Here is a 24,160-nt window from a genome sequence, read left to right on the forward strand (position 1 = left end):
TTCTTGCCTTTAAACCACTGTTTTTGTTTGTTCTCCCTATAAGGATCAAGTTATTTTATCTATGTTTGTTTTAATAAAAGTCACCTTAAGAAGCAAAAAGGTCATCTCTTCACAAAGCTGCAATCTGTGATTGCAATACGGCATCTTCCACTGAAATGCAGTTGTTCCAGAATTGGCTTTGTTGATGCAGAGATTAATTGGATTTTATCTCTCTATCAGAAGCCCAGATTGACTAGCGCCTTGCAGGTGGAAGATCCAAATATGCCATGCTATCTGCTAACTATGCAACAGCAAAAAGATGCCTAGTAACATTGGTCAGCTAGTCTTTTTTGCACCTGTCATGGCCAAACACATAAAAAATTATGTGTATATCTCAATCTTTTGATAATATAGTATTTATTTGCTGATGCAAATCAAGATTGCGGCCAACTCATGAACATCTTTGTGTCATATTGGCTTATGTATTATAAGAAGACTACACTTGAGTTTAAAGGAATAGTTGGCCATTTGGGGAAATATGATTTCTGGCTGAGAGAGACCACGCTCATGTCTGTACGGTAAATATGTAGCTATGTTGATTAGCGTAGCTTATTTAGTGTTATATCTCTGTGTTTAATAAAATAAAACAGAAGAGTAAAAATGACAAGTTGTGGTTCCAGTGGATCAGAGTGGTATCAATCTTCTAATCGACGGCTCAGCAAGAAAGCAAATAAGCGTGTTTCCCAAAATGTCAAACTATTTCTTCAGCTGACAGACTCAACAGTTGATTTGCTGATGATACTGTAACTATCACGGGTGCTTTTATGTTACAGTCCCAGTCTGGAAGCTCCCCTCATTCCTCCCCTAGTCACGGTGCAGGTTGCTCCATGCCCATGCCCATTCGCTCCACCTCAGCTGGGTCCACCCCGACTCACACACCACAGGACTGCCTGGCAGGGGTGGGAGGGGACGTTCTTGAGGCCTTTGCTCAGGGTGAGTGTGCACCAACACCTGAAAGTGGCAGTTATTTAAGATATGGACTAAATGATTTGTAGTGGTATACATAGTATCTAAAACTGACTACACATTGAAAAACTACAATATTAAATGCTCTTACATGTATTATTTAGTGATAAAAATAGAATGATATAATATTCTATGATAATATTAGCCTGGTCCTACCAGACTCTCGTACATTTCATTTGTACAGAGAGTCTGGCCACTCTCCATTGACAAGTGTTTAACTTCCTTGAAGGCGGGTACTCTGTTGAAGTTTAAAACTATTGGATCTGCCCAGAGCCACTCTGGATCTGCCATAACCAATCGTTAACGTTTGGTCGTGACGTCGGCTTAGCATCGCTAGCGTTCGCCTTGGCCAACTCCTTCACCACTAACAGAGCGAGCTGGAAAATCAAACTTTTCCCGAACCCCGTGGGGAGGAGGACCACAAAATCATGGCCACCAACAAAACTCAGCAAAGATTGTTCTTGCATCTTTCTCCACCGCCATTATGGAACTACAACTCAAACTAGCGCACAACCTCAACATCATCGTTCTCAGCCACGCCCTCTGTTTGCTGATTGGACCGGTAAAGTAAACCCACGAATATACCGCAAACCCAGACGACATACTGAAGGAAAATGAAAATTGAGCGGAAGTACGTAGGGCTCGATGGTGTTTTAAGCCCCCAACGTCTCCTTCCAGGCAGCGCTGCAACCGTTGACTTCAAGCATAGACAGTATATAAACTAGACCAACAGATCCCGTTGCTCTGGACAGAGACCAGTGAAGGATATTAGAAGCACTTTTCCGGTGAGCTCTGAGCGTTACTGCGCAGCCTCCAACTGTGAGAGGTGATGTGAGCAACCTGTCTGAAAGTTGGAAGTCTTCTGGTAGCTGTGCCAAGAGAAATCTCAATCATTCCCAATCTTGCAGAGACAGAGAGCGTAGGTAAATGTAAGGAGATAACATGGACACAGGCTAATTATTGCTAACTAAAATGCTAGTTAACATTAGTAATTAAACTTAAACAGCTAATGTAAGTCGAAACTGCCTGGACTCCTGTACTATACGGTAATTCCTCTACTGTGCGACAGTAAGTCGCGTGGTTATGACACAATCGTCATAATCGCCTATTTTTATAAAAACGTCTGCTACGGAGCCATAACGTGAGGTACAAGGTAATTGAGCCTTTTATACATTGTCGTGTTTCTTTAGAAATAAACAATGGACAAAAAAAGTCTTTAAACGCTTCAGATGTGAAGTTATTCGCTGTCAAAGTGACGTCAAAATGAATGGCAGTCAATGGAATGCTAACGTCGGGTGATCGTTTGGTAGCATCAAAATGGCGCCATAGGAGGTTCGAGCTCTGAAGCAAAGCTTACCATCTTGACTTCAAGGCACCTAACCCTAACCCTAACCCTAACCATTGCCTAATCCTAGTGCCTTCCAGACAGCGCTGCCTGGAAGGAGACGTTGGCGGCTTAAAACACCGATAAACGTACGTAAGAGGGCGGAGCCAGGCTATGATAATATAACACTATGAAAGGAGCCATACTGCATAATAAGTACTTTTGATACTTTAGGTACCTTTTGCTGATAATTAGGGCTGTCAATCGATTAAAAAATTTAATCTAATTAATTACATACTCTGTGATTAATTAATCGAAATTAATCGCATACATAATTAACGGTGCCTGAACCGATACTTTTTAAGAAAGTAAAAAAAGAAAAGAAAACAAAGGGTACCAAACAATAGTTGGTGACATTAAAGAACGGCTTGTTTATTGCTAAGGCCATATGGTCAAAATTAAATGATTTAATAATAATGTATAACAATAACAATAACTTATTTCACTAGTAAATTGCTGTTGAACGACAAAAACAACCACCAGATGGGAAAAGGACATTTACAATAATTACAAATGCACCACGAGGCTGTAGTTTACCAGTTTCATTGAACGCACCGTCTGTGTTGTTTTTCCGATGGCAGCTGCAGATTGTTACATCCCGGTGTTGAATCCTCTAGTAAAACACAGTCAAACTTTACACCGTTTAGCGTTAGCTGTCAGCATTGTAACCGTGTTTAATCCAGCTACTAGCTAGCGGTAAGCTAACGTTAGCTGCTGTCGAGTATAGTGTTAACTAGCGTCACGTGCAGCGGTGTTTGTGTTGCCTGTATCGTCTGTTTCAGAGCATCAGAGAGAAGTGCAGACATATCAGTGGCACCAGATTTCGGTAGCCAGGGTTGGCAGGAAGAATATTTTTACAAGTAAATGTTCCAGTTAATGATCCAGGCAGAACATTCTCGTCTCCCTCCTTCATTTTACAGTCGAATGGTAGCTAGAACGGCTCCGGGTCAAACGTCAATATGGAATGGATTAATCTGCGTTATTTTTTTTAATGTGTTATTTTTTCTCAGATTAATTAATCGAAATGAACGCGTTATTTTGACAGCCCTACTGATAATAAAGTAAAAGTAAAGGATCTGAGTACTTATTCCACACCTGCCTCCAGGATATGCACTTCAAGTGCTTTTCCCTATTTACACTTTCACATGATTACACTGCAAGACTAGAAACTCCATGTGTTTTTGATTTGATAATGTCTCTATTTTCTAGGTGTACCTAGAAATCTTCGGAATGATCTATTAGTTGCTGCTGACTCAATCACAAACACCATGTCATCACTGGTGAAAGAGCTCCACTCAGGTAAGTCTATAACACGTTTCATGGTTTGAGTCTGTTTTATCATATGGATTATGATTTTGTTTCCTGGAATTTGACACGTCATTACTGAGATATCTTTCTCTGCATGTTTGTCATTCTCACACCTGCTTCTGATTTGTTTCCCTTGATATTTTTTGAGTTTTTACATAGTGACTAAAAACATTGGGCCTCATTCATCAATACCTTGCTAAGTTTTTTCTTAAATTTGCTCTTAAGAACGTTTGGTGAACGAGGCCCATTGTCAATAAAATCTCTGTTTTTTTTTGTTTTTTGTTTTTTTTACAGTTGATGACGTGGGAGTGGAAGAGGAAACCAACATGAGGAACGGTGGGGACAGAGGTATGTCTATCTACATGCTAATAGTTTCCTACTTTAATCAGAGCCAGTCATACTATTAAGAGTATGCCACTCAAAACAGAATTATTTGTGTTCATCGTAAAGATTGGCCAAAACATAAACTTAGCTGAAGCAGAATGAACAAAAAGTAAGAATTATAATTAATTAGTATTATATTGTGCATATATAACGTAGTAGGTAAGCCTAGAACATCCATGGTTGTAATCATTTTATTTCATTCTCGGGATCAAAAGTTACTTATCCTGATATTAAAATTGCTTTCTCATGATAATGGGTTAATTATCGAGAAAACAAGCTGTTTCCCAAGATACAACAGCAGGTTGTTTTCTCTAGTTAACAGGATAAATACATTGTTTTCAAAATAAAATGAAAGGCCATTTTAATGTGCTAATTATGCCATTATCTCCAAAAAATGTTATGTCGAGATAACGAGATAATTAACCCGTCATCACGAGTAAAAACAACCTGCTGTTATATCTTGGGATACAACAGCTTGTTTTCTTGAGATAACTAGATAATTAACCCACCATCACAAGAAAATGACTGATATACTGAGATAAGAGGATAATTAACTCATGATCTCGAGATAAGGGGATGAAATAAAATGATTGCAACCACGGTCGTTCTTGCCTTCCGTATATAATAAATGTATAGGAACAAGTTGCTTTTCTGCAACTGGACAAAAAGTAGTTGGTGCTAATTATGATGGCGTTTGTTGGACTGGAAGAGTTGGCTGCACCTTTATTAGCCAATAAAATATGTGTTTGGCTCCTTATCATGAGCGTCTGTTACAACCCTCCATCCAAAGTAGCAAGGCACCATGGCACATTGCCACAGAGTCATTTATACTTTTTTTTAATTAATTCAGACTATGCAGGCTGTCAGCACCACTAAATGTGCTCTTCTGTGTGTGTATCCAGGCACATTAAGAGTACAGAAGCACTGAAGACAAGAGAACACCATTCCACCCTGTAAGGACATACAGTCATCAACTGGGAAGAATCAGTAACAGTAACAACAACAACAACAACAACAACCACCCCTGGCATTAGCACGTAGAGTAATGCATGCTGTAATCTAACAAGATTTCACTATGTGAAAAAAACGTCTCTTCACACCTTGCAGGTAGCAAGATGTGTCTAATTAGCGAGTGTGTATGTTGTCCTGTAAACAAAAACTGCTGTAATTACCCAATGATTTCCCTCATGACTGCTAAGGAATGGCTTGCTGTGCTCCCCCCCCCCCCAACTGTTCCATTGCAGCAGATCATTCTGTATATAAAATACTGCAAACACATGACCACGGGAACGCCCCGACATGAAGGTGACAATATGTTCCCAGTTGTTGCTTTTGTATGATTAGCGCTAGTATTTTTTTTTAATCCTTTTTTTTATCATTTCTGCATGAAGTTGCACTCAAATCTGGATTTAGGTACTGTACCACGCTATGCCAGCTCTCTGTGGGATTTATGATGACAGCTGGGGTGTCAGAAGTCTCACGCCGAGTGTGTTTACTCGCACAATCATATTCTGAAGTTTGTTAAAAACAAAGCAGAACTCTGGATATGCTACAGTGTCAATTAATAATTGTTTTGGGTAATACACTACAATTTGCCTACTGGCTAGGAGTTGGATGAGATCGATGGCATTCTCATATTTGTGCATCAAATGTGAAGCTGGAGCCAGAAGATTAGAAGAAGGAGGTTATCTTAACTTAGCATAAAGACTGAATTGGGGAAACAACTAGCCTGGCTCTGTCGAAATGTAAAATAAAGTGACTTCTTGGAGCCCTGCAGTCACAGCTAGGGTGCCTGATAACCAGCGGCGATTCACTCACCCAGCTTGTTTGCTTTCTTAGCAAGAGTTAGATGATATCTGTACGCTGAATATGAAGCTTCCACCAGCAGCCTGTTAGCTTAGCTTAGCATAAAGGCTGAAAACATCTAGCTTTACTCTGCACAGAGGTAACAAAATCCACCTACTAGCGCCTCTAAAGCTCACTAGTTAACATTTTATATCTTGTTTGTTTAATCCGTACAAAAACCAAAGCGTAAAAACAACAAGTTGTGGTGTTACATGATGTCACATGCTGGACTATTTCTTGGCCGAGCACGGTGACTTCCTGGAGTCATGTTGTTAAAGTGAGGCTGACAGGCAAAACCACAACTTGTTGTTATTACACTTTGTTTTTATACAGATTAAACAAAAGGAGATATAGCCAGGCAAGCTCCTTTCCCCTGTTCCCAGTCTTTATGCTAAGCTAAGCTATCTGCTTGCTGTAGCTTTACATTTACTTACAGACATGGGAGTGGTATTGATGTTCTTATCTAACACTCTGAAAAAGAGTAAATACGCTTTCTCACACAATGTTGAACTATTCCTTTAATCATTTAAAAAAAAATAAAAAATTAGGAGACAGTTGTGTTTCCATTATAATATTCTTTCCATGACTGTGTGCAGGGCTATCTGTTATTACAGTATAAAGACGCACATAGGCAACTTATCTCCATGCAGACCTTAAACAGGAATAATAGGTGGCATTCAGAATACTGCATGCATGTAAACACACTCAGTGAGTCACATACTGTACTGCTGCTACTGTGCTCTCGTCGAGCCACCCTTCCAAATAAGAGGGCTGTGCGATTAAAGGAAACCAAGGGGCCACTACAAACACAATGAGCCCAGTTGTTGTTTCCTGCCTGTGAAAACCTAACTGAACACACCTGACTAGCTGGCAGCCTCAGTATTTATTGTTTTAAAGTGTAGGGAAGCACCTCAGGATGTTTAAATAGTAATGAATAAGGCATAGGCTCACAAAATGAGCAATTACACAGTATGCGAGGATGTAAGGTCGTAGTAAGCAAAGTAGGAAATGCTTTGATAGCTTTATCTAGTTAATAAAGTGATATTGAACATGTGTATGTGCAATGAAGGTTGGTGCTCAGGGACTACAGAGCTACTCTAGTTAAAATATGGTGGTATTGTCCTTTGACTGCTAGATGTTATTGGCCACAGACGGAGAGGTTAAAGGTCAATGATGATTAAAAATGGAGTTTCATTCCAAAACACAACCACTGTTGTTCACAAATAAAACTTGATTGTGGTCCCTGCTGTAAGATTTAGTTGAAACTTCCTAATGTAGTTCATTTTACGCTAATTTCACCAGTCAGTTTGTAAATTGGAATTGGAATGAAACTCTTTAAATAAATACAGGAAAACAACAGCAAGTGATTAAATGCTAGTTAAAGAATGTGGATCATTAGGAGAGGTTTTTCTTAAGTGCTATTTGGTGAAGCATGTTGTTGGATATAGTTTTGTCTGTGTGTGAATTTGTGTCTTTCACAGGAAAGCAAAGACATCTGTTTGTTACAGAGGTAGCTGTCAACCAGAGAGGATGTTTATTCAGAGTAAGGTCTAAGTCACCTTTACATTTTTGTCTTCTGGTTCAATGTTTTTTGTCCTTCAGGGTAGCCATTCATCTCAAAAAATGAGCAATGTTTGGTTTTTAGTGAATGCAATGTGATGAAGGTCTGGGAGCAGTTTTGGAGTAAAATGTTCAGCTCTCAAAGGAAGTTAAACCTGACTGAATCAAACTAAAAAGCATGAACGTTTGTTTTGAGATCTGTACAGTAAGCCTATCCTCTAAGCTATAAGTATAAGGTTTCAACAACCTGTTACACTGTGTCAAGACAAAGAACAAAAAGAGGCTCCTTTGTTACATTTTAAATGTGATGTTTTTATTCAGTTCTTTGTTCTCCTCTATATTATCATTATTGTTTAGTATTAGTGGAGTATAGTCAATGTAATGAGTTTGTCAAAACGGAGAATCACATGCACACTTGTGCTTGCATTGTCACCCAAGATCTAAATAATATGAAGAAAGCAGTAACACTGAAGTACCGTAATCAACAAAAAAAAACGTTCAGCGGAAAAAGGTCCGGAAATGAATCAAATTCAGAGGTTAAAATGTAAAGAATTACTGTCTTCCCCTTCATTCTGGCCACACATTTGCATTCAAGTTTCTTTTCATTCTTTCAGTTTGTGCCTGTAGCTGTTCTGTAAAAGTGCTGTATAAAGTTACCATTCAACAAATAAGATGATCTATCAACCTTTAGGTCTGTGACTTTGTAGAGATTTTATTTATTTATTTAATGTGTTCTGGGGGAATCTCAAGCTCAGCCTTTACATTTGTGCCAAACTGTTTGCAGACATTGTGTGTCATACAAATGACAGGTATATATCAAAGTATATCTGTATTAGTATGGTGTTGTTGCCCATAGTTTATTCACAGAATGCCTGGAGATGTTCACAGTAAATGGTTTCCACTGCTGGAAAAAAAAAAAAAAAAAATGTAATAATTAATAAAGACAAACAACACATTCCAAATCTACTGATAGACTCACTCATAGCCAACATGGAGGCAGTATACCCAGTCAGAACAACTCGGTGTAACACAAATACAACAGCCGGTCATACAGAGGTGCATACATTGTGATCCTTTTATTGTTTGCAGAGAGGCAATGTACAAAGAGGAACAACCTTGACGGCAACGCTCCCCTGATGTTATTTATCTATGTATGTGTTCTGTATGGTTATGCTTCTGGTACACATTTGTTTCTCGTGTTGATTTTACAAAACATCGTTTTATGTCACAAAGCCACTGTCTTTTGTAAATAAATCAAATGTGAGATATATTAAAAAGATTTAAAATATGGCTTTGACTGCTCATGTCATGATTGTTGCTGTCATTTTTTTTAATCATCACTAAAGGTTTTATCATTATCAAACATACATCATTTTTTTGTGTTGGAAAATAACAAAGTACATTTTTACAGTAAGTGTAATTTTGTAAGCACTTATACTCGATATTTTCCTTTTCTTCACTTCTACTTCACTTCTTTTCAGCAGGAAATATTGGACGTTTTTAGTCTATTTCATGGTAGCTAAACTACAGAATAGTGTATTATATATACATATATTTATATAACAAAATCAACAAATAAATAATTAAGTTGCATTGTTATTGATTAAACTATCCAGAAGTATATACAGTACAGTAAAGTAGCTAAATTTAGCTCGATATTGACCAGCTACAATAAAATGCTGTTTACACAATAATGCATCAATAATTTCTTTCCAATACTCAAATTTATATAATTATGTAGCTCAGCGTAAATTCTGTCAGGTAGACTTCTAATACGTTGTCTCTATTCTCTTTAACTGATCAGCTGGGCAGTGGGTGTTTCGGTTCTGTATACCAATTAGAATCGGGCACGTATGTTCTATCCAATCACAGCATGACTACCTTGTTTTAAATATCTTCTCTCTCCCGTTTCCGTTTCTCTCAGACGAGAGTGCGACCCGCCTCCTCCCCTTCTACCTCCAGGCATTGTCGACGGTGTATCGGTCTTCTCCCGGCTGACGGCCCATTTTATATCTCGGATTTTCTCACCACCACCACCAGTGTCTAGATTCCATTGGGGGATGTGTTTGGTTTTCCTAAACATTAATTGTATAGATCCCCTTTTACAATGGAGTCTAATCTCCAAATAATTGTTTGTACTTGTTTGGTTAATTGTTAGTAATAAATGTTTGCATATCTGCAACGAAGTCTCTCCTGATTAAAATATAATACTCTGGAAGCAGGCATTTTGCTGCATAATGAGTACTTTTAGTTTTTATAGTGTAAGTTATTCTGAATATAGGACTTGTAATGGAGTATTTATACATTGTTGTATTGATACTTTTACTTTAATACCAGAGTCATTCTTTCACCAGCGAGGTATTGTATGTTCCCCAATGCCCTTTATGTGTTCATTTTCCGGCCAGATATAAATGTTTCAATCTGTGTGTCTGTAGAGTGATTTCTGATTGAGGCCTCAGCTCAAAATAAGCTAGAAAAAAAGCAAATGTGCTCACGTTCTAGTTAAAATGGTTTGTTTCTTATGGACACTGAGGTAAATAAAACCCTTAAATCACACTGTGCCTCTTGTGCCCGACTTCTCCCTCACAAGCTTCCTCTTTATCAGCTTCTTTTAAACACAAAATGTGTAAACACTTCTGTTGCTTCAAGCACCCACAATGACAAAAACTATACAGGTGAAATGAGGTTGAGACACTTTGGGTGTCACTATCAGCATCCTCCTCTGTGGGTTTCAGGAGACCAAGATTTTTCACCAGCCAGTAGCAGACGGTGCTGCTGCTGAGGCTGCTGACCTCAGATGAACCACTCAGTGCCACTGACTCTATTAGAAAGAGGAGACGCCGCAGCTTCCAAATCAGTGAACCACATCCGCCAGCTGCACACACATTTCCTCCTCTCTTGTTGCCCTTAAAGAGCGCTCAATCTGCCTTACACGGAACTGTTCTGTGAGCCTTTAACCCTCCTGCATTTGCAACAGTTACCTCACTGTGTCTCCGCCTAGTGGGTGTGTACAGGATAAGTGTTAATTGCAGCGGTAGGCTGCAGTAGGGTTAATGGAATTAATGTGATAAGATATTTGATATCTTGTTCTAGCTGCACTCTAAGAAATGAAATGAAGATGTGCTAGATTTAGATCCTGCTCAGAGGATAAAGTCTATGAGACTGCACGACATGAGCTATACAGTTGTATAGTTTTTAGTAGTACAGTGTCATTATGTTGTTTTTACACAGCAAAATTGTGCAAAATCACTACTATGGCAGTGTTTGCATCCCTCACTTTTATATCCTATACTTTTATTTGTCCCCTTGGAGAAATTATTTTTCCCATTTTGTTACTTTTCACATGCATCATCACAACACATGCATCAAATGTGGAGAGATGTCAGAATAATGAGTCACTGGAGCACAAGCGCCCTGACCAGTTAGAGGTTCGGTGCCTTGCTCAATGGCACCTCGGCAGTTATCAACAGCTGCATAATTGCCATTTTAGTTTTGTGAGAGGAGACAACTCTTTGACAGGACAGAATAGTAGTTCCCAAACTTCTTTTGTCATCATACCTCTTTAGGAAGCTGAACATTTCTTAAATAAATGTGTTACATTCTTATAAAGCGATAACAATACTGGAGAAACAAAATTATCTAAGCTGAATTTGACATAGCATGATTAAAGGCATGAACTGTCTCTTCATGCATGTTTCTTATTAGTGGCTGGTGTGCAAATGAAAAACTGACCAAACCACCAAAGTTTCTACACACAAAAACACAAGAATTTCCTGCTATACTGACAGTAACATTATTTTGTATTTGGCTAACATGTTTACTTGATGAGCAGTATCACCAAAGCACAAGTCTTTCCATCTTGTACTATTGTTTTGCTCTCATATTGTTTGACTTTCTGAATAAGTTTTGCTCGCTTTAATCTTGATCGGAGCACTCTTTATCGTTTCTAAATTAATCCGATTTATCAAACACAGCAGACATTTTTACTTGTCATGGCAGGAAAAGCACAGGTGTTGCTAATAACATTAATGATGGTTCCGTTCCAGCATTCATGCAATGCAATGCAGCTATAAACAATGTTATTAGTTACAGCTGTGATTACTAAGTAAAAATGTCTGTCGAGAAAACCATCAATTCAACCCGAGATAGGATAAGAGGACATTGTACTTTATACCTGAACATATATCAGGTGTCACGGCAGCCAAAGAGTACATAGAACAATATAGAAATATATGAAGAGCAAACAAATTTGAATGACAAAGGTTTGTCAAAAGTGTACAAATGTAACCGACGTGGTGCAAAAGTAAGAGGTTTGTGCAAATGTCAGCAACATAAAGCCCTTAACTACACTGTATGAACTCAAACATCTGTGCCTACACAACAGTACATAAACTGAGTACTAACACAGTAATCTTGTACTGCAGTGTGAGTGTGTGGAAGAGACATTAGATTAAAAGTTTACATTCATGTCAAGAAGTAAATATGCAATGTAGTATTATAAGAACAATAACTGTATAAAGCACATGTTTAGCTTCAATAGGCCTCAAAGCTGGCCTGAGGCATCAGCTAATTACATGGCTGCTTAGGGCCCCACAGCCACCAGGGGGCCCATAAATGCAGCAAATTAAAAATGGGAAAGTCTCCTCAGGTTCCTGTGTTCATTTTGTCAACATTGAAATAAAATGACTTTGTGTGTGTTGAACTTGTATAATTTATGCACAGATTAAAGCTGCTCTGTGCCCTCTTAGATTTTCACATAGCTGACGTGGACTGTTGTTTGACAATGAAATACACATGTATGAAGGGATAGGGGGAGGGGGGGGGGGGTCACATTTTTTTCCCATGCCCCAAACAGGCCGGGGATGGCACTGCTTAGCCTCTATATTGGCAACAAGGAATAAAATCAACATGAACCAAATCTCTCTAAGGGGAAGGGGTGGACATGAGAAAAGGGCAATTGTCTTTGCACACAGGTCTAGTATTTATTTCTGCCTTGAGGTCACATCAGAGGGGCCAGAGTGGTACTTGGGGGGCTCCTGGGCCACTCTCTGGTGTAATAAGTTTAAACATTAGGCATGGAAGTGGCGCCACGCTAAGCTGAACGCAAAAGGGGCAAAGTTGCCGATTTCCAACCCTCCAACCCGGCGGGTAACAGGGACCTCCGAGTACTTCCGCCATTCATCTGCATGTACTGCATTACAGAAAATCTGCAAACTTTCCCTTATGTTACGGGCTAACGCTAGCAGTAGCCAGCTAGCTTGATTGGCACAACACTGAACAAGACTGAACATTTTTAGGCAACCAAATGTTCCAATTAACTTTGATGAAGTGAAAACACACAGTGAGAGGGTCTAAGTTTAAGACGAAAACACCCAAAAACAAGTTCAGGTCTATTTTAATGTACACAGTGCCATGGACAAGGATTGCTAAGCCTCTGTCCTGATTGACAGGTTAGCACGTAGCCACGCCCTAAAGCACCCCCTGCTTTATTGTCAATTTAAAAATGAATAGGACCATCATTTTACAAAATGCTGTATTGAAGAAGACTTGAATCTAGTGATTGAGGCCATTAACTCATTAGGAAAATGTTTATTAAGGTAATAAATCAAGTGAGAAGTAGGTGTTTCCATAGACTTCTATAGAAACTGATTTCTTTTTGCAATTGCAACCAGTGGAAGCGCCCCCTGCTGGAAATGAGATAGAATGCAGGTTTAGGTTTAAGGCGCACATTGGCAAAACTTTTCAGGCCCGGCTTCGTCCATTATTTTTTACAGTCTATGCTTTGGACCTTTGTTTTATCCCTGCATTTACTGTCTGTATCCCTTCTGTCATATGTCAAATAAATATGACATTCACCCCAAAAATTAAGAAAAAATAATAAATAAATACAGTTTTTATGGAATTTCAGCAGTGTTTTCGCCATGCCACTGGGTCCCTGAGAGTAAGTTATTAATAAGAAATCTAGATGTGTGTATTAGGAGGGTCCACACCACCTTTGCACACTGTGGTAGAGGCAGTCTTTAGGACCCTGTGGCAACCAACAGACAGTCTGCAGGCCCCTGCAGTGAGTGCGGTGCAACTGGAAGAGAGCTGGCCGGCTGGGGAGGTGGAGGACGGGGAGAGAAGAGGAAGGAGGCTCCGGGAGCAAGCGAGACAAAAAGGGTCAGGCCTGGGACTTGGGAAAATCGGGTAACGAACACACAGCGATTCACGCATTTCAATCCGTTTAACCCGGCACTACTAACCGCGCAGGAAGGGTAACCTTTACTGTATGTGAACAAAAACGTGAAAGCCTTGAGAGCGGAAGGCGCTCGATGGAAATGGGGGAAATAGCGATTTAGGGTTTGCTTTTTGCAGATGTGCTGATTGGACATCGCGATGTGCACTTGAACTTGACCGAATTTACAGCACAGAACCGGGACCATGGCTCCTGAAAACATTGGCCTCATTAAAAAAATATAACGGGGATTTATAATTGAGTGGCCGTGGCCTGTAAAAGAGCCACAATCCCGTGGGTCATATTGCAGACTTCCCCTGCTGTAAAGACGTCTAAAACTTTGCAATTCTTACGCATATGCACATTGAATGATACATGTAAGTTAGCCGATCGCAGTAATGTAAAACGTATGACCTGGTTGTGGCTTCATGTGCGTGGAAATGCGGTGACATTAAACGCCTGTGTGGCCCAACAATAAATTATTTTTTAAGATAACACGTTCTGGTTGTTGCCTGCAATTATGTTTTAGATGCGAAGATTTCCAACAGTCTATTCGACCTTTTAAAGTCATCAGAACCGGCTGTCATTAATCTTGACTTAGAGGAAATGAAATACATCCTATATGAATATATAGGCTAGATATTAAGGGTTATGATTTTTTTGGGGTAGGTACATTTCCACGAGTGCAACAATGTAACTCAGTGCGCATGGCTGACTGCTAGAGTAACTTTAACCCAGACACTTAAGGTGAAATGAAATATTAATTAAAAAAAACAAAACAAGATAATCATCCTGGATTTATTTAGCAGCGTTATTCAGGTTATTTGGCGCACAGTAGCAGTATAACCATGTAATGTCGACAACTGTACACCCATACATCCATGTGGTGTAAAACAAAAAAGTGGTCTATAGGCCCTATAGGCGATAGTAGCTATACAGTATCCGATAGAAGCCTGTGAGGTTCCTAAACATGACGTGCACTCAACAAAGGAAAGCCGATGCTCAAAAAGAGCCTCGTTATGACAGAAAGATAAATTTAACCAAACTAATTTAAGTAAATATGCACAAAAGGTGTCACTGCAGCATGAAACTCTGTTCACCTGCACCACAACACTAATGCTAAGCTAAAGTGTATCTAATGAACAAGTTGATTGTCACTTTTCTTTCTTTATCTTCCAGGAGAGCGGAGAGAAGAAGGATCATCTCTTTTTTTTGTTCCTTTGAGTTTATTTTCACCTCATCTACATCGCCCCCGTTATTAGATATCACCCATAGACTCTTGATGATGCCGTCCAACACTGTCACCAACACCACTGCATTTAAAGGCTCAGGCTACACTGATTCACCTGGAAACAGAATGGTAAGAAACTCGTGTGAAATATAAAAGTGTGCCTCAGGAATCTCACTTCAGGTATTTATGAGACTCCTCTGAAGCTTGGTATGTTGCTGAATGACTCGGGCTTTCTCAACTTTATAGCTAGTGGGTTCAAAGAGTTCATTCAGTCATGTTTTGGCTATTTGAATCCCTTGAGCTAAGCTGTTGATTAATTTGAGTCTCCATCACTTCAAAATGCAATTTTTTGTGAAAGCCCTCAAACTCACCAGATTTAAAAAGGAGATTAGTCTCTCCTGGGCGTATGCACCAATGATGTTGTACAGTGTGCCTTTTAGTATTTAGTGTGTATATATATATATATATATATATATATATATATATATATATATATATTTTTTTTTTTTTTTTTTTAAATGAGTATGTGTGCATGCATTAATGAATGTGCGTTTTTTTCAGACTATAGTTTGTTAGTGTTATTACTTTGATCTTACATTGATGGAGCCCTGAAATAAGAGCAATGAGGTTTGTACAGTCACTTCAGGTCAAAGCCCATTAAAACCGTTCCCAATTTTATGAATGAATAAAATAATCAATCTGTCAAGCTAATGGCTTACTAATCTGTGCAATCTTACGATTTACTGGAGTTGCATCAAGTCGTCCTGTTTATTGAAGAATAAACACTACTTTAGAATCTAACAGCATGTGGCGTGCCATGTCACCTTTCATGATGCAGACAGACTCATTATTACAGTCTGTGCGTAACTGCAGCATCACTGATGCTCACACAGAGGCACAGATAGCAGCATCACTGAGGCGGCTGTGGCGAGATGCAGCTGAATTATGTGACATTCGCTGTTGTAATGGTGGTTGGTGACGTGGGCGTTGGCTGTTGTAGGTTGAGCTGGAGCTGGAATGGCTCTCCAGCTTTTTTACTAGGGGGGGATCTGTCCTCTTCCTCTACTTTCCCATTACACAGTACTGCCCTTAGTCTTGTTGCCTGGCAACAGACGTTGCCTTAAATAACCGGCTACCCAGATGGAAATAGTTCAGAGAATATTGACAATGTAGGGTTCACTCGAGGCAACAACAAATCATATTTCAGGCTTTTCTGTTGTTTTTTTATACAGAAAATATGAAGGTGAAGTGTGTGTGAAAATGGCGTGTTATTTCCATTCAGTGTGCCTAAGCACTTGGGTTGGGAATTGGATGAACGGCGTGGTGTATGTAGGCTGTTCCTGCAGAGATAGCCAGGCACCACTGAATTGTGTCATCCATGTAAGTGGTTCCCAAATGAGCCTGCACACCAGGCTGCACTCAAAACGTGCTATTATCTATGCAAATTCTGCCGCCCTGTAAGGAAAAGACCGAAGCACCAGGCTCTCTATTAGTAATCACACAATAAACCCGGCACCGTCTGCAAAACACATTCTCTCACAAAAGCATCAATATCTACATTTAAAATAACCTTCTAAAGGCTCGGTGGTAACCTCAGTATCTTTATGCAGAGATTCATTGATGAATATATGATTTTTCCAGCGATATTCATCAATTATAACCCTGTGCCCATTAATCACAGCATCAGTTACTCTGATCACATCTATCTCTTTATGCAAATCCGCTTATCTGGGACACTAATGGTTGATGGATTTATTCCAACACTCTCAGGACGTAACATGGCCTGACCTTTGAAATTCCTGCCTATGTTTATTAACCTCCTCCATCTTTTAAATGATTTAAAAGGGTAGGTCTGTAAGCTCTGCAGCTTCAGTCCAGTGTTTTAAGAATGTTTTTATTGTATTTTTTGCCTTCAATGGACAGAGAAAGGAAGGTGATGAGATGTCACAAGAATCAGAATGAGAATGAGGTTTATTACCAAGTAAGTTTCACATACAAGGAATTTGCCTTTGTGTTTGGTGCATACAATAAACACATTAAGAGGCAATATAAAAATAAAAGCAAAGTACTACAACAGTCAAGAACATAAATATAGACAGAAAAAGTACAATAAATATTATATATACGTATACAAATAGATATTAAAATATTAGTCTATAACCAAATATGTAAAGTATAACTGTTGAGAGTTGGAAAGCTGCACAGTATTGTGCAGGACTTGCAAAAATATTTATCAGGGGATGTGCACAGGTTCACAGAAAGGTCCCTGGCCGGTGTTACAATGTATACTTTGACCCGTCAGATTGTGTGATCAGGAATTTTGGTTGTATGTTTACCATGTCAAAAGCTGAATTTTATTGCTCTTACCAAAATAAGTGACTCTCTAGTTAGTTCTGTTATTTATTGTGTCATGCACATACAAGTGAACAACCCACATGGACTTGTATAAGTATTACCAAAATACTAATAATAATTACTATAATACTAATAATGTACTGTTGCAGTTGTAAAAAACTATTTTCAGACATTGTATTTAGACATTGTAATAGTATTTAGATATGTTTAGTTACATATTTTGATAGCAGTTACAGATGCTAACCTCATAATATTTAGATAGGGTGGTACATTTTGATAGTACAGATTTATTGGAGGAATTAAAGGTGTTGCACCTGTCCTTGATCTCCCCTATGTTTTTCTCTGTAATAAGTCGTTACTGAATTATCTTGCTGTATTTAACACTATCAATTATGCAAGGACAAAGTCAATTTACATTAATCTATCATGTTATCCCACAGTACCTAAGATTAAAATAAAAGTACATAACAACAAGCCAGCAGAGGAACTCGGTTGCAGGATGCCTTACAGTGTAGAGAACTTATTTATCTTTGAGGGAATCTCACATTCAATGAAGGAATTTAATAAGCACCCAGCCCTCCACCCCCCACTGTAGCTGTCAGAAATGGCCTAGCAATCTCATTTGCATTCAGACCTGGTGCTGGTGGTCCTATTCAGTCAATATTGAAACTCAAAGCATCTACATTAGGATCATCTTTTCTCTCATCAACCCCAGGGGTACTTGGTGGTGGCGCACATGGGGCTTTGTTCACGGGGGTAGACAGTTTTATTAATCAAAGGGAAATTGCAGCAGGGGAAGGTGGGGGCCGGTCGACGTCTTTGTAACGGTGTCAAGAGGGGGATTGTCTGTGGAAGGTCAGCGCTGTGTCTGTGGAGCTTTCACTTCAGTATGGTTCAAAGGAACGTGCCATTCAATTTCTATCTGTCTCATTGTCCACTCAGCCAAAGACACTCAAGGACCCACTGCAGGTCCCCTCCAAATTTTCAAGTGTTTCAGTGTGGTGCAGTTTTGTGTGTGTCCTGCAGATCTAGTGTAACAGATGCTGCATCTTTGGCTAAGGTGAAACTGCCACATAGTTTACTGTAAGCACAAATACAGGCTTTGATAACCTGGAAAGATGCTTATGTGCAACTAGGCCTGAAATGTAAATTCGACATTCCCACAGATAATGGCTCTGATTATTATAGTATTCTGAGTCTAAATCATGATGTGTTGCTTGTTGTTGACAGGGTGAAAGCACACTACTGGACATGGACCTGATGACAGAGGAGAAGTCGGCTAAAAGTAGTGCCTCTTGTAAAGTTGGCAAGCCTGGAAGAAAGCGCAAGCAGTTTCCAGTGAGTGGTGATCTGACATTTTACAACTACATCCATCCATGCATATTTGTTTTACAGTGATCAGTTTTCCAATATATTAGCTAAATATTGCTGATTGTCAAGATTAGATATCAGCTGGTTGCTGAGCACAGCGACAAAAAATGAATAAAACTGCACTGCAATTTCTTTAGCCTGGGTCTTAGTAAAGGGTATTAGTGTCCCATGCTGGTCTAAATGGGTTCAGGCTGGGGCATGCTTGATAAGAACTATTTCATATGTTTCATTCATGTCAAATGAAAGGCAAAGAATCTAAAAAACAAAAACATTTTATTCACTCAAATCTTAAGGCTTATCGGGATGAAATGCACATATTTTCAGGCAATCTTGACTGGAAAGCATTCATCGTGTCACATGCATAAATTAAACATGAAAGGTGACCTAAATAGATGAAAAAAAGACAGCTTTAGAGAGAAGTTCAAACCTTGATTACCTCCACACAGCTGGCCAATGACTGCATGCAGAGAGAGTGTGAATGTCGGATTGCAAGGTGTCGGATTGGGAGGGTGTTTCAGATGCCGTTTGACCAATCCGATAAGCACTTTGGTTGGAGTATAACTGTGCCCTCAGTATCCTTCAAACTAAGTGCTTGTCAGATCAACCTTTCCGACAGGAATTGCAGAGGCTGCATTTGTAACTTTTCAAAAGCGACATACGGACATTCACACCCACTTCATGCAGTGATAGGCTGGGTGTTTCGAGGTGAGTCAGTATGTTTGGCATGATTTTCTCTCTCAAGCAACAAGTGTATTGCCTTTCAGAAGAGACTGTCACAAAGTGTACATTTAGAACGATTATCGCGTCTCCCCTCTATGACAGCAGACTTTTCACCACCACCATCAAGTGAGGCTTTTTGGAACAACTGCACATATTTGCCGTATGACACATCACGTGAACTAGTTTGTTTTAGGCATACTCCGGCCTCAAGTGTGACATGATGTGACGTGGTCTAAATGCTAATTCAGAGGCTTTAAGTAGTATAATGTCTCGGTGAAACATTAAAAATGTTGCTTTTGTTGAAAGAATTAAAAAATATTGAATATCTACACAAGATAACACCTATCAACAAATAAAGGTGTTCAGAAACACCACATGCACTCCTTTGTACTCATGTATAAACATCACACAGTCTCCACCATGTTTCACTACTGCGTTATTATGGAACCCCACGCAACTTCTAGGAAAGGCCTGCCCTTCAATAGCATTCACACACTACTATTGGCCAGGCGTCCATGCTTACGCAAGGTAACATAACCCGATTTGTTCAGGTCCTATCCCCTGACCAATCGGCTATCCTAACCTTAACTACTCAAGGTCAATGCCTAACCCCAAACAATCAAACTGCTTCGTAGGGCGGGACTTTCCTAGAAGTTACGTAGGCTCCATAACAACGTTTCACTACTCCAACACTATTTGTATTCGGTCTGTGATGTCTTCTGCAGTTAAAAGCCCTGATTATAATGATAATGATTAATGACTCTTGGGCCAACATGTATCTGGGTATTTTTTCCCTTGAGATGTTATTTCTTATCATTACCTGTGCTTTTAAAATCATGTTAATTAATTCTGTGTGATTCAACAAAACGGATATTGTATGGTAGGGAGGGACATGCAGGTTTGTGTCAGTGTGTATTTAAAGCAGCTGAGTGGTACTACCAGTAGCTATACTCAGAACAGGGTGGCTTAGCAATTGTTTTTACAGCTGTGGGGGATTGACCACGTGTCAGACACTCCAGTCACATAGGTATTTCGTCGTCGTCGTTATTTTTGTCTGAATAAATGAAAATGTACTTGCAGATTTGATATGCTGTCTATAGGACATTTGTTTTCAATTATTAAAATTATCAGGTAACGCTGGTAAATAGCTGTTTATGGTGCTATATCAATAGCCTCGAGCCCATTAAGTACACAGACATCAGGCCAGGGTCAAGTAGGTCCTCATAGGAAATGTTGAATGACAATGGCAACCAAAGTAAAGCATTTATTCATTCAACTCAGTTTACACGGTTTTATATTTTACATATTAACTGACCTTGTTGCTCTTTGCTATCGTGGATCCAGGCTGTAAGATTCAGGACCTCCTGCTTGTCTGAAGGAGGCTTAAAATGCTCAGCTGGTTACACGTTTTAAGCACTGAATCTGCACTCAATTCATAACATAATATTGACACCTAATTCCCTGTGGGAAGTGCTGCAAAACCAAAACAGTGACCTGAAAGAAGCCAAAATGGTCTGTAGAGCTGAGGGAACTTAATAGTTGGATGATAATTATCTGTGGGATTGTCAATACAAGTGATGCTTTTCACATTATACATTTGTATAATAGTCATTTGATCTATGGTTAATATGGAAATATTGATTAGTGTAGCTTTAACGGATTATTAAACATTAAACAACACTATGCATTAAACCAATTATGTGTAAGTTGTAATGCTGCAGCAGTAAGTTGGATTTGATAGCCAGTGTTTTATTTTGTCTGCCTGATTTACTGACTGTGACCTCTGACCTCTGGCAGGGGCCACATGTAGTTCACTGGGTCACTAATCTGTTGCGTAATTCTTTCAACAACAGATGTGTGTATTGTGTGTGTGTGTGAGCATATTGCCTGAGTTTGTGCACGTGTTTGACTTTCTGTTTGTGTCTGTCTGCCTAAACTCACACACGCCCCAACCTCTTTTTCCAGTTACGAATTAAGTGAGAATATTAATAATGCCTCAGCTGTGGATTTGTTGTTTTCATTCATCGTGTCAAACAGATTTACTGGAGCGCCGCAGTTTGAATGAGTGCAACTGTTTAACATTTACAGTTAATTTGTTCTCAGTTACTACAATGATGAAGTCATTTAGAGTTTTGCGGCTTGCCAGGAATGCTTAAAAACCAACGTTGGCTCGATGTAGCTCTGTTTTACAATACAGTACGACTTCCTTTTTTTTTTGGTTTATTTTGCATCTCTGTGCTGCATAATTAGCGTTGCATTCATTACACACGTTTTAATGTATTTGGGTCACATCAAAGCTAGTCTATTCAATCTGCAATAATGAGATTACATTTGACCTCTTAGCTTCTAGTAAAAGATCTTGTGTTTGTTAAATACCGTCTGCTGAAAGACACATGCCTCCTGAGGCGTTGCTATTGTCTGCCTTAAATGCGAACTGCTGTACCTACATCTACAGCAGATGAAAGCTTCAGCGCTGCTCTCATCAGTGTTGACAGTCTGATCTCACAAGACTTGCTCCACTTTCTGCTCTCAGTAACCCAGTAATGGGATTGTCTGAGAAAGTGTTTTTATGGCTATTTTTAGGCAAGAGCAGAGACACTATCACATTTCCTCAAATGTGTGTAGTTGAAACAAATCTTTTCTAGGTCTTCTAAGGTCTGCTTTTTTTAGGTACGGTGTAAGAACTGAATGCCTGCCACTGTAACTTAAACTGCAGTTTAAGATAGGTCAGCTCTCTTTGAATTCACTCCTCTGCATAGAATGAAATAGTTTAACTGGGCGTTCCAAACTGGACGGAGTGAAAAACTTTGTTGTCAAACAGCCAACATTCTTGACATATTTCCGTGCTGCTGTAATCATGAATGCACAACTAGAGGAAGCGCAAAAGTGTACCTGATGAACTTTAATGTAATCCCTTCCTCACTTGCAAGTTAATGGCTGTACAGCAGATTTACTAGCACAGCTCTGAAGTTTACAACTGTAGTTTTACAGAGCTAAATGGGAAACGCCATACTTCACTGACTAATAAGTGTAGAAGTTGAGCCACATGTTTGATTCTGTCAAGATAGAACAGAGGAGGCTTCAGGGATGAAATTAAGTGTATCTAATATGAAATTGATGAATGCTTCCATTCTCATTTTTTGTCAAATAGCCCATTTAGCCAACAGAGACTAAATAGTGTTTATCTTCAGTCTAATAATGCCAGCTGTTTTATTGTTGCTAGCTGTGGTGACCTTTTCTCAAGCCTGCTGGATGATTTGTTGTATTTCCTGAAAGCTTTCGTTTATTGCGCTGCCAGCTACAGTATATCCAGTGATATGTCATAACTACTGACAGGATCAACACTGTTGTACACCTTCAGAACATCAAACTGTAACATACTGCTACAGCAATAACAACCTGCAAAGCTAATAGATTGCCAGGATGTTAACATTTCAACCGTCTCTTCCCCTGCCTGCAGGTCGATAGCTGTGGCTCTCTCAAAGCCAGTGTGGGTGTGGACAACATCTACACTGGGGTGGGTAGGCCGTCCATGGCCCAGGTCCACAATGGTAACGTGGGTGGGCACAGAGACAGGACGTCCGACGCCTGCTTCCCAAAACAGGAGAAGAGGGAAGTGGAGAACGGGATCCCCAGAGATCCTTCCTCTTGCCGGGCAGAGGACAGCTCCCAGGGTCAGAGCCTGAGCCCGTCCCCAGAGAACGGATTCCTGCCTAGCCGGGAAGACCAGGACTTGGAGAAAGACAAGGACGACAGCCTGACGACGCCGCACAAGAAACGCGGGAGGCGGAAACTGGAGCGGCCAACGAAATGTGAGTTTTTGGCTCCTGCTTGTTCGGCTTGGCTATCTTTTGATCTGCTCTCTGTGGATCTAGCAGGGAAAGTCATGTGCCTAGTGTGACTAGAACAATATGTTGAGTAATGAACTGTAAATGGATGTTGGACTGAGTGGGTCTGTGCAGCTCAAGACAGTGAGCATGGCCCTGCCACCGCCAGGATTAGTAACACTGAGGCTAAAAGAGTTGCATTCATGCTGCTGCGTGTAAATCATAATTATGTTTATACTGTTGATATCCATCTCATACATATTGTACTGAATATTATGCATGCTATATTTCACTTCTTTTGAATGTCTCGGTGGGGCTTACAAAAATTCTTTGAACGTGCACAACCAATTGTTATTTTAATGTGCAGCGTGCACCATATGACCAAAATACGATTTATGATGAAGAAACAGGCAGCCGCACTGAAAAAGAGAGAAAAATGCTAAATAAACGACCTTTGAAATAATGCAAACCTCTAATTGTGGAAACATTGTTTCAGCTACTAAAAGTCAGTCACAATGTGTCATTTGAATAGAACAAAATACAAATGAATTGTCCACAAAGGGAAAAAAAATGTCTTTGGACAATCCAGCACACACACACACACACACACACACACACACACACACACACACACACACACACACACACACACACACACAAACGATTAATCAGGACAATAAACAGCAGATTAATCGATTATTATTTAATGCCCTAATTATGTGAATTTTGTAACGAAGACAACAGGAATGAAAGCATGACTCGTTTGCTACCCAAAAAGATAATTAAAAAAAAAGACATTACTTGACTATCGTAAAATAATAATTTAATGCATATTTAATTCAATATGCATTAAATATGCATTCAATATTTAAATGCAAAATGTACACATTTTTATCATAAGAAATCATTTGACTGTAAATTGAGTTTTGGTCCTACAGAACTGAATCTGCGAC

At 39.5% G+C, this 24,160-nt stretch overlaps 2 protein-coding genes across 12 annotated transcripts in view; both read left to right on the forward strand.

The window, feature by feature from the left end:
• dtnbb (dystrobrevin, beta b) overlaps positions 1-8,776 on the forward strand; it is a 42,531-nt gene extending 33,755 nt beyond the window's left edge. For all 7 annotated transcript variants that reach the window (XM_035994720.1, XM_035994723.1, XM_035994724.1 and 4 more), the window contains 4 exons: positions 813-972; positions 3,599-3,688; positions 3,992-4,045; positions 4,984-8,776. In XM_035994720.1, coding sequence (XP_035850613.1) covers positions 813-972; positions 3,599-3,688; positions 3,992-4,045; positions 4,984-5,009 — 330 coding nt within the window. In that variant the 3' untranslated portion in view covers positions 5,010-8,776. The remainder of the gene's footprint in view (positions 1-812; positions 973-3,598; positions 3,689-3,991; positions 4,046-4,983) is intronic.
• Positions 8,777-13,529: 4,753 nt separating this feature from the next.
• LOC116057472 (DNA (cytosine-5)-methyltransferase 3A-like) overlaps positions 13,530-24,160 on the forward strand; it is a 47,765-nt gene continuing 37,134 nt past the window's right edge. For 4 of the 5 annotated variants that reach the window (XM_031309943.2, XM_031309944.2, XM_031309945.2 and 1 more), the window contains exons 1-4: positions 13,530-13,675; positions 14,883-15,063; positions 18,520-18,627; positions 22,841-23,192. In XM_031309943.2, the coding sequence (XP_031165803.1) occupies positions 14,986-15,063; positions 18,520-18,627; positions 22,841-23,192 (538 nt within the window). In that variant the 5' untranslated portion in view covers positions 13,530-13,675; positions 14,883-14,985. The remainder of the gene's footprint in view (positions 13,676-14,882; positions 15,064-18,519; positions 18,628-22,840; positions 23,193-24,160) is intronic. The other variant, XM_031309948.2, reaches the window with a different exon arrangement.

Source organism: Sander lucioperca, chromosome 18 (genome assembly GCF_008315115.2).
Source record: "Sander lucioperca isolate FBNREF2018 chromosome 18, SLUC_FBN_1.2, whole genome shotgun sequence".
NCBI classification, from domain to species: Eukaryota; Metazoa; Chordata; class Actinopteri; order Perciformes; family Percidae; genus Sander; species Sander lucioperca.